Source organism: Dendrobates tinctorius, unplaced genomic scaffold (genome assembly GCF_039654945.1).
Source record: "Dendrobates tinctorius isolate UK_male_01 unplaced genomic scaffold, ASM3965494v1 ptg000194l, whole genome shotgun sequence".
NCBI lineage: Eukaryota > Metazoa > Chordata > Amphibia > Anura > Dendrobatidae > Dendrobates > Dendrobates tinctorius.
Genome location: NW_027361861.1, coordinates 2,396,978 through 2,413,824, shown reverse-complemented (window position 1 = coordinate 2,413,824; position 16,847 = coordinate 2,396,978). Strand labels below are relative to the sequence as shown.

Sequence of the window (16,847 nt, the reverse complement as noted above, 5' to 3'; positions counted from 1 at the left end):
AAAGTTCACGAACCAAGGCCCACTAGGAAGCGTAGCAGGAGAGTCCAGTTATCCAGACTCATACCATGCAGTACAGTCAAGCCACAGACCACTCCGAAGCCACCTTCCGACCCGTGTCAGCTTGTCTCGGTGAAAAAAGGTTCTTCCAGCTCGTGAGCTTCTCCGCTTGCTTAGGAGAGGAACAGACGACTGTACTTCCGTCATGAGTAATGAAAAGCCTCACAGGATTGAAACCCCACCGATATTTCACTGAGACCTCCCTTAAGGCTCTGCAGACATGGGCATATTCCCGCCTCTTAGACAGCGTAGCAGCCGACAGATCTGGGAAAACTTGCAGTGCCTGAAACTCAGAAGGAAGCTCAGGAGGATTTCTTATTTGTCTCAGAAAGGTCTCTTTAGTAGTATACAGGTGTATCCTTGCAAGAGTGTCCCTGGGGAGAGACGAATCCAAGTGCTTGGGTTTGGGCGTCCTGTGGACCCTGTCAACTAACAGGTCCCTTGGGGAGAGCGATGGCAGGACAGCTTGCATATAGTTTTGGAGGAAGGGGGCCAGATCTTTATCTCCTATAGTCTCTGGGATGCCTCTTATACGAAGATTATTTCTTCTAGATCTGTCCTCCAGATCGTGTATTTTATCAAATGCCCCTGCCAATCTACCTTTCATGGCTTGATTCTCATCCACAAGAGCATTGATAACAGAAACATACTCAGACATCTTGTTTTCTAAGTGGTCTGTACGTGCTCCTAAAGAGTTAACTTCTCCTCTTATCTCCTTTAACATGTCCTGCATGTCCTCCCTTAAAGAAGTGCGTATGGATGCCAGGAAATCCCTCATGTCCCCCCTAGTCATAGGTGCAGAGTTACTGTGATGTGTATCTGCTGAGGTCTCACCTCTCTCTGAGTCCTGGGAGCTGTGGGAGGAACGAGATGATCCTGTGGGAGGGGAAGCTGCTGCCATTTTCCCTGCTGCATGTGCAGTCTGAGTCCTCAGAAAGAAGTCAGGCAGGCGCGGAGGAGAAGCCTTTCTCTGTGTTCTACCACGGGTCATCATGTGCCCTGGGGTGTTAGGAAGCCGGCGGTGCACTGCACGGCGGTCGAGGAAGCCGCTGAATGCCGATATGAGCCGATGTAAGTCTGGAGTCAGTGGAGCTCTGGAATCACACTCCCTCCATCTTCAGCATGCAGACCCCGCCCGGTATAATCTTTTGAGAGTTTCCTGTAGCATTCAAGACTACGATTGTAATGGCACGTCAAATTACAGATGATAAAAAGGATGAGTATTGTTCTCTTCAGGATGATATCGAAATGTAGCACTTTAGTGGTAATGTCAGAATATATTTTGGAAAAAAGCACATGTAATTTTCGTGCAGTTTTATTTATTTATTTTAGCCAAAGTCAAGTGAATTCAAAACGAATGGGAGATTTAAAGGACTGTAGATTCTCCTTGTTGGATCCACTCCTGTTTTAGGCTCAAAAATTTGTATCAAAACTGCAGTGGTTATTTTCACATAAACAATATTTTTAAAATTACTCTATTATTTAGTTTTTGTACTTTGTACAGTGTGACTGCTGTATAAGCCTCATATTCCTTATATGCTAACTTTGTTCTACAGCCACACATTCCTGCATTAATCTTAACTGCTTTCAGCAATATCAGCACATATAAACTGCTGGTCTATGTGCATGTTTGTCAGCTGCTTGGATGTCTCGTATTAATTGTATTAGCCTCCATTCATGATGTTTGGTAATCTTGTGGCTGCCTTCCTGTGGTCCTTTCTGACTCATACATAGTGATAGTGTGTGCAGTTTGCTCATTCTAATGGACATGGTCTGGTGTATTTTATAAGGAAGATCATTTTCTTATTGAAATATTACTGAAACAAAAATCTATAAATTCCCTTTTGTAGGGAAAAACACAGCTAATATTGAGTTAAACTAAACCAAAATCCTAAATCCTTTATTTTCTAGAGAAAACATTGTATAAATAAATAGCAATAGATTTATAAACTCAGATTATTATCTTATTATTATCATTATTAGTTGATGGTGTTTACATTGAAAAAAAATCATAATAATGTGTAATAAATCATGTAATACTTAGAGTGTAATATGCAATGGTTTGAAAGGTTCTAAATAATTACCGTACATTATCAGTTCACAAAATCAAAAGTAATAATAAGGGTAAGTTACAATTAGTTTATTAGTATAGAAATATGTTTGGATCTCTTTTTATACTATGGAGTCTGTGCTCCAGGTTACTCCTTAAAGAGAACCTTTCACCAAATGTTTCATGTTGAACTGGACACCAGTGTCACGATGACCCGTCCTGTGTGACGCGAACCCCAGCACGGTCACAAAAACAACAAGACGCGGCACGTGATACTGTCCTGTGTGACACGGCCCGCAGGCTGGTAACTAAAACAACAAGACACGGGGAAAGGGGAAACAGTTACAACGGTGGGCCCTGCGATAGGGAGAGGGGATGTGGAGACCTCCTGCACTCCCCTGAGTCAGTGTCCCTAACGCTCCTAACGTTCCCTATGCCGGTTCCGCACCGGGCGCCACTCAGGAACCTGTCGCCCTAGCACACCCTACACCTATCCCTTGCTAGGGAGCTGGGTGGCACAGGCACTGGCCCCACCGCTGTACTAATACACACTAAGGAAAAACACAAACAGGGAAACCCCACTTAGCTTTACTCTGTTGCTCTTGCTCCTGTCAACAGAGTCCACCACCAGAATGCAGCTTTCCTCCTGAATCGCTGCCACCAAGCTCTGTCAGAGCTACAAGGAAATCCCCTATGTCTCCTTCCACACCAGGGCTAAGACAGTGCTGCAAGGAACACTCTCCAGCTCCTTCCTCCACCAAGGATGGTTGAAATGAACACTATCACCAACACTGATTGCAACACCTGTGACGCTTTTATAGCAGAGCCAGCAATCACACCTGCATTATAATCATGTGCACTTAACTAAAGAAACAAGAGTGCAATGACGCTCACCACCACCGGGGGCAAACGTAGAACTAAAGACACCACAGTGCAATAATCCTAGTGGCCACCGGGGGCAAAAACCAAACTTAAGCACAGCTTAAGAAAAACATGGTTACCTGTGCTTTTTATCAGTCCTGATCCAGCATGGATCATGACAGTACCCTCCCCTTAATGAGGGGCCTCTGGATCAGGAAACCACCTACAGCAGGAACGCCCAGACCCAGAGTTCACCCCAGCAACTACCTGCACGTCAGGTTGATGACAAACAAGCCCGCTGGTATTGGCAAAGTTTCTGGAGGCACCACACATTTCCAAAGCGCTGACCTGGGGAACGAGTTGTGTATGTTTGGTATGAGCTGGTAACACTCCACAACACACTTCCACTGGATGTTTTTTGGTGGCCACACATACAAGCTCGTTCACACACACAGGTCCGGATCTGAACGTTTATTGCCACTCGTTCGTTTGTCACCAATTGGAGAACTCTTTCTGGGATTGACAACAGAGGCGTCCCCCTGTGTCACCACACTCACACCCCCGCACTTCACCAAGGAGTACACCACCCTCCAACCCCTTCCACCACGAGGTCTGCGCCTCCCTGGGTTGGCCAAAGGCGAGGGTTGAGCCTTGCCCCAACTCTCCTGCAGCACATCTGCTGCTCTCACCGGAGAGGAAGGGGTCCGTTGAAGAGAGACGGCAGAGACAGCAGTTCCTAGGCAGCAGCCCTCACACGACTGCCCCCAGCTGACCACTTCCCTCGCCCGCCAATCTATTACCGGGTTGTGTCTTTTCAGCCAAGGGAGGCCTAAAACAATAGGTACTGGCATTTCCTCCAAGACGTAGCATGACAAGGACCCCTCATGATGTCCTATACGTAGATGGATATTTTCTACGACTTGGGTTAAGCTCCCCTGGCTCAGCGGAACAGAGTTTATGGCATGGACGCTTATAGGCTGGGCTAGCGTCCTACACCTCAGACCATGAGTCTGGACAAAGTGAGCATCCACCAGACTGACACCTGCTCCGCTGTCCACAAGCAGCGGTATCACCTCCGGTACCCCGCCAGCCAACACCTCTGCTGACATGGTACCTTGGGAGGGCAAAATGGAGGAAATGTATACTCCCTGGTCGCCTCCCTCCAAGCGACCAGGGGAATACGGCTTCTCAGATGTCACAGATAATTTGGCGTGCAATGGGCAAGCCTTCAGGACATAACCAGTCTGCCCACAACTAAAAACATGCCAACACCACTCCCCGAACCGTAGGCAGCTCCGAATACAAACTAGCTCCTCCTACTTGCATGGGTTCGTCAGGAGACTTGGCATGAACTGGGCAGGCTCTCATAAAATGTCCAGGCTTCCGACAGGAAAAGCATACCCACCACCACGAGGGCCGCAGACACCCCCTTTGTTGTATCAACAACACCGGGCTGTCTGGGTTCCTCCGTCCGCACTGGTGTGTCCTCCTCCCTAGCGAGGACATCAGGGGGCACTTTTTGTATATGTCTTTCCCTAAGGCGTCTATCCACCCGGATGGCAAGGAACATGGCGGCCTCCAGTGACCTGGGGGCGGCGTACTGCACCAGAGTATCCTGCAACTTTGGAGACAAACCCTGCACAAATTGACTCCTAAATGCAGGGTCATTCCACTGAGTGTTAGTGGCCCACCTCCTAAACTCTGAGCAGTACTCCTCAGCAACCCGGGCTCCCTGTTTACACCTACGGAGTCTGGATTCCGCCAGGGCGACGCCATCAGGATCCCCATACACAAGCGCCAAAGCCGCAAAAAACTCGTCCACGGACACCAATGATAGAGAATCGTCTGGTAGGGAGAAGGCCCAGGATTGGGGATCCCCTTTAAGAAGGGACATCATGATTCCTACCCGTTGATCTTCACTCCCTGATGAACGAGGGCGCAGCCTGAAATATAATTTGCAGGCTTGTTGAAACACCAAGAATTGATCTCTCCCTCCAGAAAATCTGCAGGGAGGGATATCTTGGGTTCTGGCTGAGCCTGTTCCTGAACCAAGCTTCCAGAGCCCACCAACAGCCGCAACTGCCGCACCAACCCTCCGCGCAGCCCCCTAATCTCATTAGAAAGGGTCTGCAGCATTTGGGCAAAGGTCTGAACTGGGTCCATGGCTCAGCAGAAAAAAAAAGTTGTGGGTTGGTGATAGTGTCACAATGTCCCGTCCTGTGTGACGCGACCCGCAGGTCAGTAACTAAAACAACAAGACGCGGCACGTGATACTATCCTGTGTGACACAGCCCGCAGGCCGGTAACTAAAACAACAAGACACGGGAAAAGGGGAAACAGTTACATCGGTGGGCCCTGCGATAGGGAAAGGGGACGTGGAGACCTCCTGCGCTCCCCTGAGTCAGTGTCCCTAACGCTCCTAATGTTCCCTATGCCGGTTCCACACCGGGCGCCGCTCAGGAACCTGTCACCCTAGCACACCCTACACCTATCCCTTTCTAGGGAGCTGGGTGGCGCAGGCACTGGCCCCACCGCTGTACTAATACACACTAAGGAAAAACACAAACAAGGAAACACCACTTAGCTTTACTCTGTTGCTCTTGCTCCTGGCAACAGAGTCCACCACCAGAATGCAGCTCTCCTCCTGAATCGCTGCCACCAAGCTCTGTCAGAGCTACAAATAAATCCCCTATGACTCCTTCCACACCAGGGCTAAGACAGTGCTGCAAGGAACGCTCTTCAGCTCCTTCCTCCACCAAGGATGGTTGAAATGAACACTATCACCAACACTGATTGCAACACCTGTGACTCTTTTATAGCAGAGCCAGCAATCACACCTGCATTATAATCAAGTGCACTTAACTAAAGAAACAAGAGTGCAATGACGCTCACCACCAACAGGGGCAAACTTAGAACAAAAGACACCACAGTGCAATAATCCTAATGGCCACCGGGGGCAAAAACCAAACTTAAGCACAGCTTAAGAAAAAAAAGGTTACCTGTGCTTTTTATCAGTCCTGATACAGCATGGATCATGACAACTAGGTACTGGAAGATGTAATAGTGGCTGCAGAGTGGAATAAAACACATTTGTTATTTTTCAATTTTGCTTCCCCATTTTGGAGATGTTAGCAATCAAAGTATTGGCACATAATGAGTTAAGTTTAGTTGAAGAGTTTTTCCTATCTCCAAAATCCTATCTCAATTAGAGTTGAGCGAATATGTTCAGAATCGTTCGCCGAATCTGAATTTGCCATATTGGTGCCAAATTTATGTTTGATGATCAGTTCTGAACATATTCGGTCATTTCTACTCCCATTGACTCCAATGATGTTCGGTTGTGTTCCGCAAATATTGCAAAAACGATATTCACTGCCGATTATAATCGGAACCGAATTTTGAAAAATTCGCTCAACTCTAATCTCAAAATGTAGTAGGTGTGATAATATTAGCAAATACTTCCAATTAGAAATAAAGTATAGTTCTTCTAATTCGCTATGTTGCGTACCCCATGTGCAGGGCATTGCAGTAACTTGGGTATCCATGTTACGACCATCAACAACTAACTGTCACTATATGAGTGGTTGTTACCATGGATACCCTAAGCCTCTGTAGTGCCCTGGATATCGGGTAAGCGACCTAGTGAATCAAAAGAACTATATTACATTTCTAATGTAAAGTATTTGCTACCTGCTATGAATGAGTCACCGAAGGAGGAAAAAACAAAAATACAAGCTAAGTCCAGAAAACCGGAGAGGTTGGTAGCTATCGGATTGCAGACCCCTGATCCTATCCACAACAACTAACAGTAGCCGTGGGAGGTTCCTACGATGCCCTAGACCCCTCGATTACAGCCGGAGAACTAAATAGGCCTAAAGAAAGAAAGGGGAAATCTAAACTGCCCCAGAGCAGACCCCAAAGAAAAAGGCAGCCCCCAACAAATAATGACGGTGAAGCAAGATGAAAACACTAACACAGATAGAAAGATAGGTTGAGCAAACGATGGGGCCCAAGCTAACTAAAAAGGACAGGATAGAAAAGCTGCTGTCTGCAATCCGTAAAAAACCCTACCAAAAAATGTCCCAACCGTCTGATAGGAAAAACAGGCCCTGAAGTCGCTAGGACCTCAAAAAGACTATATCAGCACTCAGGTAAATTCTGAAGACAGAGCAAAGAGACAAACTGATCAGAGACAGCCCCGACCGGGGATGGCTGAACTCCAAAAAACAAGGTAAACAAAACAAAACTAATAAGTTCAATAGCAGAGCAAAAACTTATCTTTGGGAAGCAGGAATCAGACTGGTCTCCAAGAATCCAGCAGAGAAATCACCAGCGACTCAGAAGGGCGTCGGCTGCCTTATATACAGTCAGAATTTCCTGTTACCCAGTCATCATCTACCAGATCAGGTGTTTGGTAATCAGCCTCACTACCTTCCTTCACCAGAAGAGGGAGTTCATCAGACATCAACGGTGAAGGGGAAAATGAACTCACAGGATAGGATATTAGAGATGGAAATACCCCTTTGAGTCCAAGTGGGTGTGTCTGATAACACCCACATGGACTAAAGTTGACACATTATTTGTTAATACTTTTATTGCTAATCTCTCCGCAACGGAGAAGCAAAATTGAAAAATGACAAAAAACTTTTATTCCGCTTTGCAGCTGCTATTGCATCATGTGTTCAGTTCGACATGAAAAAATTTGGTATAAAGTCCTCTTTAATCATTGAGCCTCCATATGGTGCTTCCTCAAAGCACTACAGTATATTTTCCTATAAAATCAGTAGATATAAGATAACATATTACTGTCCCGTCATCAAGATAATATTGTTAAATTAAGCATTCCACTTCTAACACTAAATGATGGCAATGGCCAATGTACAGACCTGTACATTGATTAGTGACTGCTGCCCGGTACTGCACATTTCCTTCTGTTCAATTGTAGCAATTTTTTAAACAGAATTGATTAAAGGGAATCTGTCACCCCATATTAGCCCTATCAGCTGCCGGCACCGCCATCCGGGGCTTATCTACAGCATTCTGAAATGCAGTAGATAAGCCCCCGATGTAACCTGAAAGATAAGAAAATCACGTTAGATTATACTTAACGGGGGGCGCGGTCGGGTGCGGTGGGTGTCGCGGTCCGGCACCTCCCATATTCGTACGATGCCGTCCTCCTTCTTACTTCGGCCCGGCTCCTGTGCAGGCCTGCTTTATGTGCTCTGTTGAGGGAACAGTAAAGTACTGCAGTGCGCAGGCGCCGGGAAAGGTCAGAGAGGTCTGACGTCTGCGCACTGCAGTACTTTACTCTGCCCTCAACAGGGCAAATAAAGTACGCCTGCGCAGGAGCCGCGGAAGAAGTAAGAAGGAGGACAGCATCGTATGAAGATGGGAGGTGCCGGACGGAGCGGCGACACCCATCGGACTGGACCGGACGCCCAGGTGAGTATAATCTAACTCTTTTTTCTTATCTTTTAGGTTACATCTGGGGCTTATCTACAGCATTACAGAATGCTGTAGATAAGCCTCTGATGGCGGTGCCGGCAGCTGATAGGGCTAAAAATAGGTGACAGGTTCCCTTTAAGTATCTCCCATAGATTTGTTTATACAGATCTTTTGCATTTATTCATAGTAAGGGATGAGAAACAAGCAAACAATGTGTAGTCTGATCTTCTGTCTGTCCTACTCTATTCCCTAACTTACATTTGGCAGGTGGGCAAGAATGAGGACAATACCTCAAATTTACCATTTGTAAATATTCTGAGGAATGACACAGTGAACAGGGGAATGCTAAAATAGACAGGGGTGGTCTGCATCGGTATTCCTGATGCAAGCTGGCGTTCATGTGACTGCATGTATGCGCTTTGCAATTTTTTTGTCCCAAGCCAGGACAATCCCTTTAAATGTCATATGTATTTAAATGAACTAGGTTTACATAAAATTAGTTACTTTAAAAACTTTTGCAAAAAAATCAGCTAAAACTGTGATATTTGTCTGATTTAATAACTCAGGTATATAAATTAAAACTAACAAACCTAAATCTAATGGCAAACAAGATAATTATGTATTCACAAAATAAGTTTGATAAAAATCAAATAAAATCACATTATCTCATTGCTTCGCAAACAACTCTTAATGCTTCTATTGTTCAGATTTTATTTTTCTTTTTTTTGGGGGGGCTTTTCTGACATTTGCTAGCATAGTAAGCGCTCACTGCTAAAGGTTGAAGGATTTTTTTCCCTGTATTTTTTCTTTCCCAAATCCCTTTTTTGTTTTTTAAGACTGAGAATGAGCAAGGTCGTAGAACCTCCCTAGAAAAGTTCACTCGCAGTGTGGTAAGTTCTGGTGCAGTGATCACGTTTCCTTTTTTTTTTTTTTTTTTTGCACACTGTAAAAATAAAGTTGTGAATTATTATAAAGTGAATTTATATTGTTGCTTGCAGGTTTGTGATGTTAAATGTTATGTAATTTCATATATATTGCTTTTGTGTTGGAATGCTGTCTGGTGCTAATTCTGTTTGCTTACATAGGCCTGCATCTTTATGAAATTAAAGTAGAATATCCAGCTTTGGACAAATAGTTTCATGCGTTTTACGTAATAAAATACTTAATATTCTCTGTATGTAGAAAAAGAGCCTATATGTAAAATACAGTCAGGGTATATTGGTATGAAGTTGGTACAGATACATATGCAGCTTTTTATATTACTCATTTATGCATATTTATCTTGGCATTTCTTATAAATGATTTCTTTGAGATATCTTGGTGTAACAAATTGATTTCACAGGATTGTGAGATTTGTACGAGAGATCCCATTTGTTGCTGCTAATATCAATGTGATTCAAGAATGCATTGGATGAATCTGTTATTTCAAGGTTTGAACACGTTAAACAAACCTTGATATGTTGCAGTCATCATATTATATAGCACTGTGTACATACAATTGCTCATTTTGCCTTTCTACCCAGCTAATTCTTCTCTTTTCTCTGCTCCACGTAAAAACAGGAAATTGCTTGTCCCCTGCACTTATCATTCCCCTGTTCAACTTCTGACCCAGCTGCTCCATCCTCCCCTCTGCCAGGGATTTTCCAGTGATGAGTCAAGCAGGGAAAATTGACCTCCTGTTTCTACATAGAGCTTAGAAGGATTTGGTCATTCAAATTTTAACCCCTTTCTGCCATGAGACGTACTATCCCGTCCATGTGCCCTGGGACTTAATTCCCAGGGATGGGATAGTACGTCATAGCGATCAGCGGCGCTCACGTGGTGAGCGCCGCTGATCGCGGCCGGGTGTCAGCTGATTATCACGGACCTCCCTGACACGTTAAGCCCTTGTACACCGTGCTCAAACACGATCGCGGTGCAACGGGGGTTAAAGGGAAGCATCGGCAGGGAGGGGGCTCCCTTCGTGCTTCCCTGAGCCCCCCACGGCAGCGCAATGTGCAGCGCTGCTGCGGGGGGCTCTTTCCCTACAGGCCCCCGGATCCAAGATGGCGACGGGGACCTTTGGGGGCCTGTAGGGAGCTAACTTCCTCACTGCCTGCAAAGCGCAGCCTGCAGCAGTGCCTGTGACAGATCGCTGATCTGCCACAGTGATCTGTGATGTGACAGATCAGCGATCTGTCACAAGACAGTGATGTCCCACCTGGGACAATGTAATAAAGTTAAAAAAAAAGTGTAAAAACAATTTTTAAAAAATCGCTAGATAAATTAGTAAAAAAAAAAAAAAAAAAATATTCCCCAATAAATTCATTTTTTCAAAATAAAAAAAAAACAATAAAAGTACACATATTTGGTATTGCCGCATCTGTAACAACCCGCCCTATAAAACTGTCCCATTAGTTAACCCCTTTAGCGAACCCCTTAAAAAATAAAAAACGAAGCAAAAAATAATGATTTATTATCATACCACCGAACAAAAAGTGCAATAATGCGCGATCAAAAAGGTGCATATAAATATCCATGGTACCGCTGAAAACGTCATCTTGTCCCGCAAAACACGAGCCGCCATACAGCGTCATCCGCAAAAAAATAAAAAAGTTATAGCTCGCAGAATAAAGCGATGCAAAAATAATTATTTTTTATATAAAATAGTTTTCATTGCATAAAACCGCCAAAACATAAAAAAAGACATAAATGAGGTATCGCTGTAACCGTACTGACCCGAAGAATAAAACCGCTTTATCAATTTTACTGCACGCGGAACGGTGTAAACGCACCCCCCCAAAAGAAATTCATGAAACGCTGGTTTTTGTTCATTCTGCGTCCCAAAAATCGGAATAAAAAGCGATCAAAAAAGTCACGTGCCCGAAAATGGTACCAATTAAAACGTCAACTCGTCCCGCAAAGAATAAGACCTCACATGACTCGGTGGGTCAAAATACGGAAAAATTATAGCTCTCAATATGTGGTGATGCAAAAACTATTTTTACAATAAAAAGCGTCTTTTAGCGTGTGACAGCTGCCTAACATAAAAACCGCCATAAATAGTAAATCAAACCACCCGTTATCACCCCCTTAGTTAGGGAAAAATAATAAAATAAAAAAAATGTATTTATTTCCATTTTCCCATTAGGGTTAGGGTTAGGGCTAGGATTAGGGCTAGGGTTAGGGCTGAGATTAGGGTTAGGGGTGTGTTGGGGTTAGGGTTGGAGTTATATTTGGGGGGTTTCCACTGTTTGGGCACATCAGGGGCTCTCCAAATGCAACATGGCGTCTGATCTCAATTCCAGCCAATTCTGCGTTGAAAAAGTCAAAAGGTGCTCCTTCCCTTCGAAGCTCTGCCATGCGCCCAAACAGTGTTTTACCCCCACATATAGGGTATCAGCATACTCAGAACAAATTGCAAAACAACTTTTGGGGTCCAATTTCTCCTGTTACCCTTAGGAAAATAAAAAATTGGGGGGCAAAAATATAATTTTTGTGGAAAAAAATGATTTTTTTATTTTCACGCCCAGGCATTATAAACTTCTGTGAAGCACTTGGGGGTTCAAAGTGCTCACCACACATCTAGATAAGTTCCGTGGGGGGTCTAGTTTCCAAAATGGGGTCACTTGTGGGGAGTTTCAATAGTTTAGGTACATCAGGGGCTCTCCAAACGCACATGACACCCGCAGACCAATCCATCAAAGTCTGCATTCCAAAACGTCACTACTTCTCTTCCGAGCCCCGACGTGTCCCCATACAGTAGTTTTCTCCCACATATGAGGAATCAGGGTACTCAGGACAAATTGGACAACAACTTTTGGTGTCCAATTTCTCCTGTTACCCTTGGGAAAATAAAAAAATTGGAGACTAATTGATCATGCACAAAAGGAAATTTTCAGCTCACCCCTCTTCACTCCTAATCACACCTCCGACGCACGGAAACACCCTGACCCGGGTGTATAGTGCATGCACAACATAGAAAAAGATTTTCCAGCGTCTCCAGGAGATAAAATAACAATTGCTTTATTGAAAATATAAAATCTTCTTACCATCAAGTAAAAACAACATAAAGAGGCATATGGAGGGGAGCACTTTCCTACGCGTTTCACCCTGAAAGGGCTTAATCATGGAATGCCATGATTAAGCCCTTTCAGGGTGAAACGCGTAGGAAAGTGCTCCCCTCCATATGCCTCTTTATGTTGTTTTTACTTGATGGTAAGAAGATTTTATATTTTCACTAATTGATCATGTTTGTGGAAAAAATACGATTTTTTTATTTTCATGCCTGGGCATTATAAACTTCTGTGAAGCCCTTGGGGGTTCAAAGTGCTCACCATACATCTAGATAAGTTCCTTAGGGGGTCTAGTTTCCAAAATGGGGTCATTTGTGGGGGGTTTCCGCTGTTTAGGTACATTAGGGGCTCTCCAAAGGCAACATGACACCTGCAGACCATTCCATCAAAGTCTGCATTCCAAAACATCACTACTTCCCTTCCGAGTCCCGACATGTGCCCATACAGTAGTTTTCTCCCACATATGGGGTGTCAGCGTACTCAGGACAAATTGGACAACAACTTTTGGGGTCCAATTTCTCCTGTTACCCTTGGGAAAATAAAAAAAAAATGGGGACTAAAAGATGATGTTTGTTGAAAAAATACAATATTTTTATTTTCACGCCCGGTCGTTATAAACTTCTGTGAAGCACTGGGGGGTTCAAAGTGCTCACCACACATCTAGATAAGTTTCTTAGGGGGTCTAGTTTCCAAAATGGGGTCACTTGTGGGGGGTTTCCACTGTTTAGGTACATCAGGGGCTCTCCAAAAGCAACATGACACCTGCAGACTATTCCGTCAAAGTCTGCATTCCAAAACGTCACTACTTCCCTTCCGAGCCCTGACGTGTGCTCATACAGTAGTTTTCTCCCACATATGAGGTATCAGCGTACTCAGGACAAATTGGACAACAACTTTTGGGGTCCAATTTCTCCTTGTACCCTTGGGAAAATAAAAAAATTGGTGACTAAAAGCTCATGTTTGTGGAAAAAATAAGATTTTTTTATTTTCACGCCCGGGCGTTATAAACTTCTGTGAAGCACTGGGGGGTTCAAAGTGCTCACCACACATCTAGATAAGTTCCTTGGGGGGTCTAGTTTCCAAAATGGTGGCATTTGTGGGAGGTTTCTACTGTTTTGGTACATCAGGGGCTTTCCAAACGCGACATGGTGTCCGATCTCAATTCCAGCCAAAAACGTCAAATGGCACTGCTTCCCTTCCGAGCTCTGCCATACGCCCAAATAGTGGTTTACCCCCACATGTGGGGTATCAGCGCACTCAGGACAAATTGCACAATATCTTTTAGGGTCCTGTTACCCTTGGAAAAATAAGAATTGAGGGTGAAAAGATAATTTTTGTGGAAAAAGTATGATTTTTTAATTGTACGGCTGTATGTTATAAACTTCTGTGAAGCCCTTGGGGGTTCAAAGTTCTCACCACACATCTAGATAAGTTCCTTGGGGGGTCTAGTTTCCAAAATGGTGTCATTTGTGGGGGGTTTCCACTGTTTTGGTACATCAGGGGTTTTCCAATCGCAACATGGTGTCCGATCTCAATTCCAGCCAAAAACGTCAAATGGCGCTGCTTCCCTTCCGAGCTCTGCCATGCGCCCAAATAGTCATTTACACCCACATATGGGGTATCAGCGTACTCAGGACAAATTGCACAATAACTTTTAGGGTCCTGTTACCCTTGGAAAAATAAAAATTGGGGGTGAAAAGATCATTTTTGTGGAAAAAATATGATTTTTTAATTGTACCGCTGTACGTTATAAACTTCTGTGAAGCCCTTATGGGTTCAAAGTTCTCACCACATATCTAGATAAGTTCCTTGGGGGGTCTAGTTTCCAAAATGGGGTCACTTTCTTGTGGGGGGTTTCCACTGTTTAGGTACATCAGGGGCTCTCCAAACGCGACATGGCGTCCGATCTGAATTCCAGCCAATTTTGCATTGAAAAAGTCAAACGGCGCTCCTTCCCTTCTGGGGTCTGCCATGCGCTGAAACAGTGGTCCCCCCCCACATATCAGGTATCAGCGTAGTCAGGACTAATTGCACAATAACTTTTGCAGTCCAATTTCTCCTGTTACCCTTGTTAGAATAAAAAAAATTGAACCTGAAGTATTTTTTTGTGAAAAAAAGTAAAATGTTCATTTTTTTAAAAATATTCAAAAAATTCCTGTGACGCACCTAAAGGGTTAATAAACTTCTTGAATGTGGTTTTGAGCACCATAAGGGGTGCTGTTTTTAGAATGGTAACACTTTTGGGTATTTTCTATCATTTAGACCGCTCAAAGTGGCTTCAAATGTGATGTGGTCCATAAAAATAAAATGGTGTTGCAAAAATGAGAAATTGCTGGTCAATTTTTAACCCTTATAACGTCCTAACAAAAAAAAAAATTTTGGTTCCAAAATTGTGCTGATGTAAAGTAAACATGTGGGAAATGTTATTTATTAAGTTTTTTGTGTGCCGTATCTCTGTGATTTAAGGGCATAAAAATTCAAATTTGGAAAATTGCGAAATTTTCAAAATTTTCGCCAAATTTCCATTTTTTTCACAAATAAACGCAAGTTATAGGAATGAAATTTTACCACTAACATGAAGTACAATATGTCACGAGAAAACAGTGTCAGAATCACCGTGATCGATGGAAGCGTTTCAGAGTTATAACCTCATAAAGGGACAGTGGTCAGAATTGTAAAAATTGGCCCGGTCATGAACGTGCAAACCACCCTTGGGGCTTAAGGGGTTAATCATGTGATGTCATACACCTAATGGAAAAAGAGAAGAATTAGCTGGATAGAAAAGAAAAATTAGCAATAGTAAGTACACAGTGCTATATATTGTGAAGATTGCAACATATTTTAGAGGATACAAATTTTGATGGGAGCAGGAGTGTTTCTTTAACAATAGTGCTTAGCACTAATGCCCTAATTATTTTATTTGCTGGTATAAATAAATTAAAAAAAAAATCTGTCTCAAAATGGCACCAGCCGTGCCTGCACAGTAACATCGATCGGTGATCCATTAGATACTAGTGCGCAGGCGCCGGCGGCATCTTACTAGAGAGAAAAAATTGTCTCCACCAAGATGGCGCCTCCTGTGCTGTAGCAGCTATCAGATCACCGATAGATGTTACTGCGCAGATGCGGCTGGCACCGTTTTGAGACAGAATTTTTTTTTTTATTTATTTATACCACTAAATAAAATAAGAAAATGCACAATATACATTTGATTATGCTGCAGTGCAGGTACCTTTTTTATTATATATATATATATATATATATATATATATATATAATATTCAGTATGTAAAATAGGGGGCAGGTTACTGAGGGATCAGTGACCTGTCAGAAGCCATCAGTATGAATAGCTAATCAGAGCACCACATGAAGACCCCCCACACAGGCCCGCCCCGAAGCACGAGCATATCATTAACTCAAAACTGCAAATAAAGATTAAACAACAACCACAAGAAGGATTTCATCAACCAAGGTATCATTTTAATCCGTATATCTGTGCCAATCTGACAGTGTCTGTAGTTTAATGAATCAAGAAATAGTCCTTATACTAAGTATACTGGCACTTCATTAACCACAAGAATACAAAAAAAGTCAGACTTATATACTCATATTGCCGAACTGAAGAGACCCAGCAATAATAAAAACAAAGTTTATTGAAATAGTTTAAAATTAATTAAAAAAGACAAAAATGCCCAGCAGGAGGAATTAGAACGCCAAAAAGGCAACAAAAATTATTGTCTATATATAATGTAGGTAATCATATACATAAATATCATATATCTTAGGCAATTAAGCATAAATTAGCGGGTGAAGGTACAGACACTATGTTAACTATATGCTAGTTACATGTAGACCTAGATACTATAGTGCACAAATGGTGCCAGCATAATCAAGTCCCATCAGCATAACTAACGTCATCATGGATAAACAATCCTAAGTGTAATGAAGAAAAAAAGTACAAAGAGACAATTACCTCATGTAAGCAGGCATCTGTGAGAGTGCGTGGCGTGACCTCCCCTACCCCAACGCGCGTTTCGCAATCGCTTCTTCCGGGGGCATGTCGAAGGTGAGTGTGTCAGGAGGTTATATACCCCAGGCAGCCAATAGGAAGCCGGTACATATCACAGGAAAGAATGAAAGTTTGGGGTTTGCATCCTTATAATATCATTGACTTTGGATTCAAATAGGGTTTGCATCTTTCTTACTATACCTTTTGGTTTTGGATTTATATAGTATCGGCAATATGATTATATAAGTGTCTGTAGTTTACGGTGCACAATCATGCTGACAGGTTCCCATTAAAACCAATCTACGATGGTCTTTATAGAAAGTGTCTTAAGGGAACTTTTCTTACAACAATGTGTTTGCAAGGTCCTAAC

The 16,847-nt window shown here is 43.3% G+C and overlaps 1 protein-coding gene across 2 annotated transcripts in view; it reads left to right on the top strand.

Moving 5' to 3' along the window:
• RGS6 (regulator of G protein signaling 6) overlaps nucleotides 1-16,847 on the top strand; it is a 629,091-nt gene that overhangs the window by 596,621 nt on the left and 15,623 nt on the right. The window contains exon 17 of one of the 2 annotated variants that reach the window (XM_073552710.1): nucleotides 9,250-9,303. The exons of the other annotated variant lie outside the window; for it this stretch is intronic. Within the exon in view, the coding sequence (XP_073408811.1) occupies nucleotides 9,250-9,303 (54 nt within the window). The remainder of the gene's footprint in view (nucleotides 1-9,249; nucleotides 9,304-16,847) is intronic. 2 annotated transcript variants of the gene reach the window in all.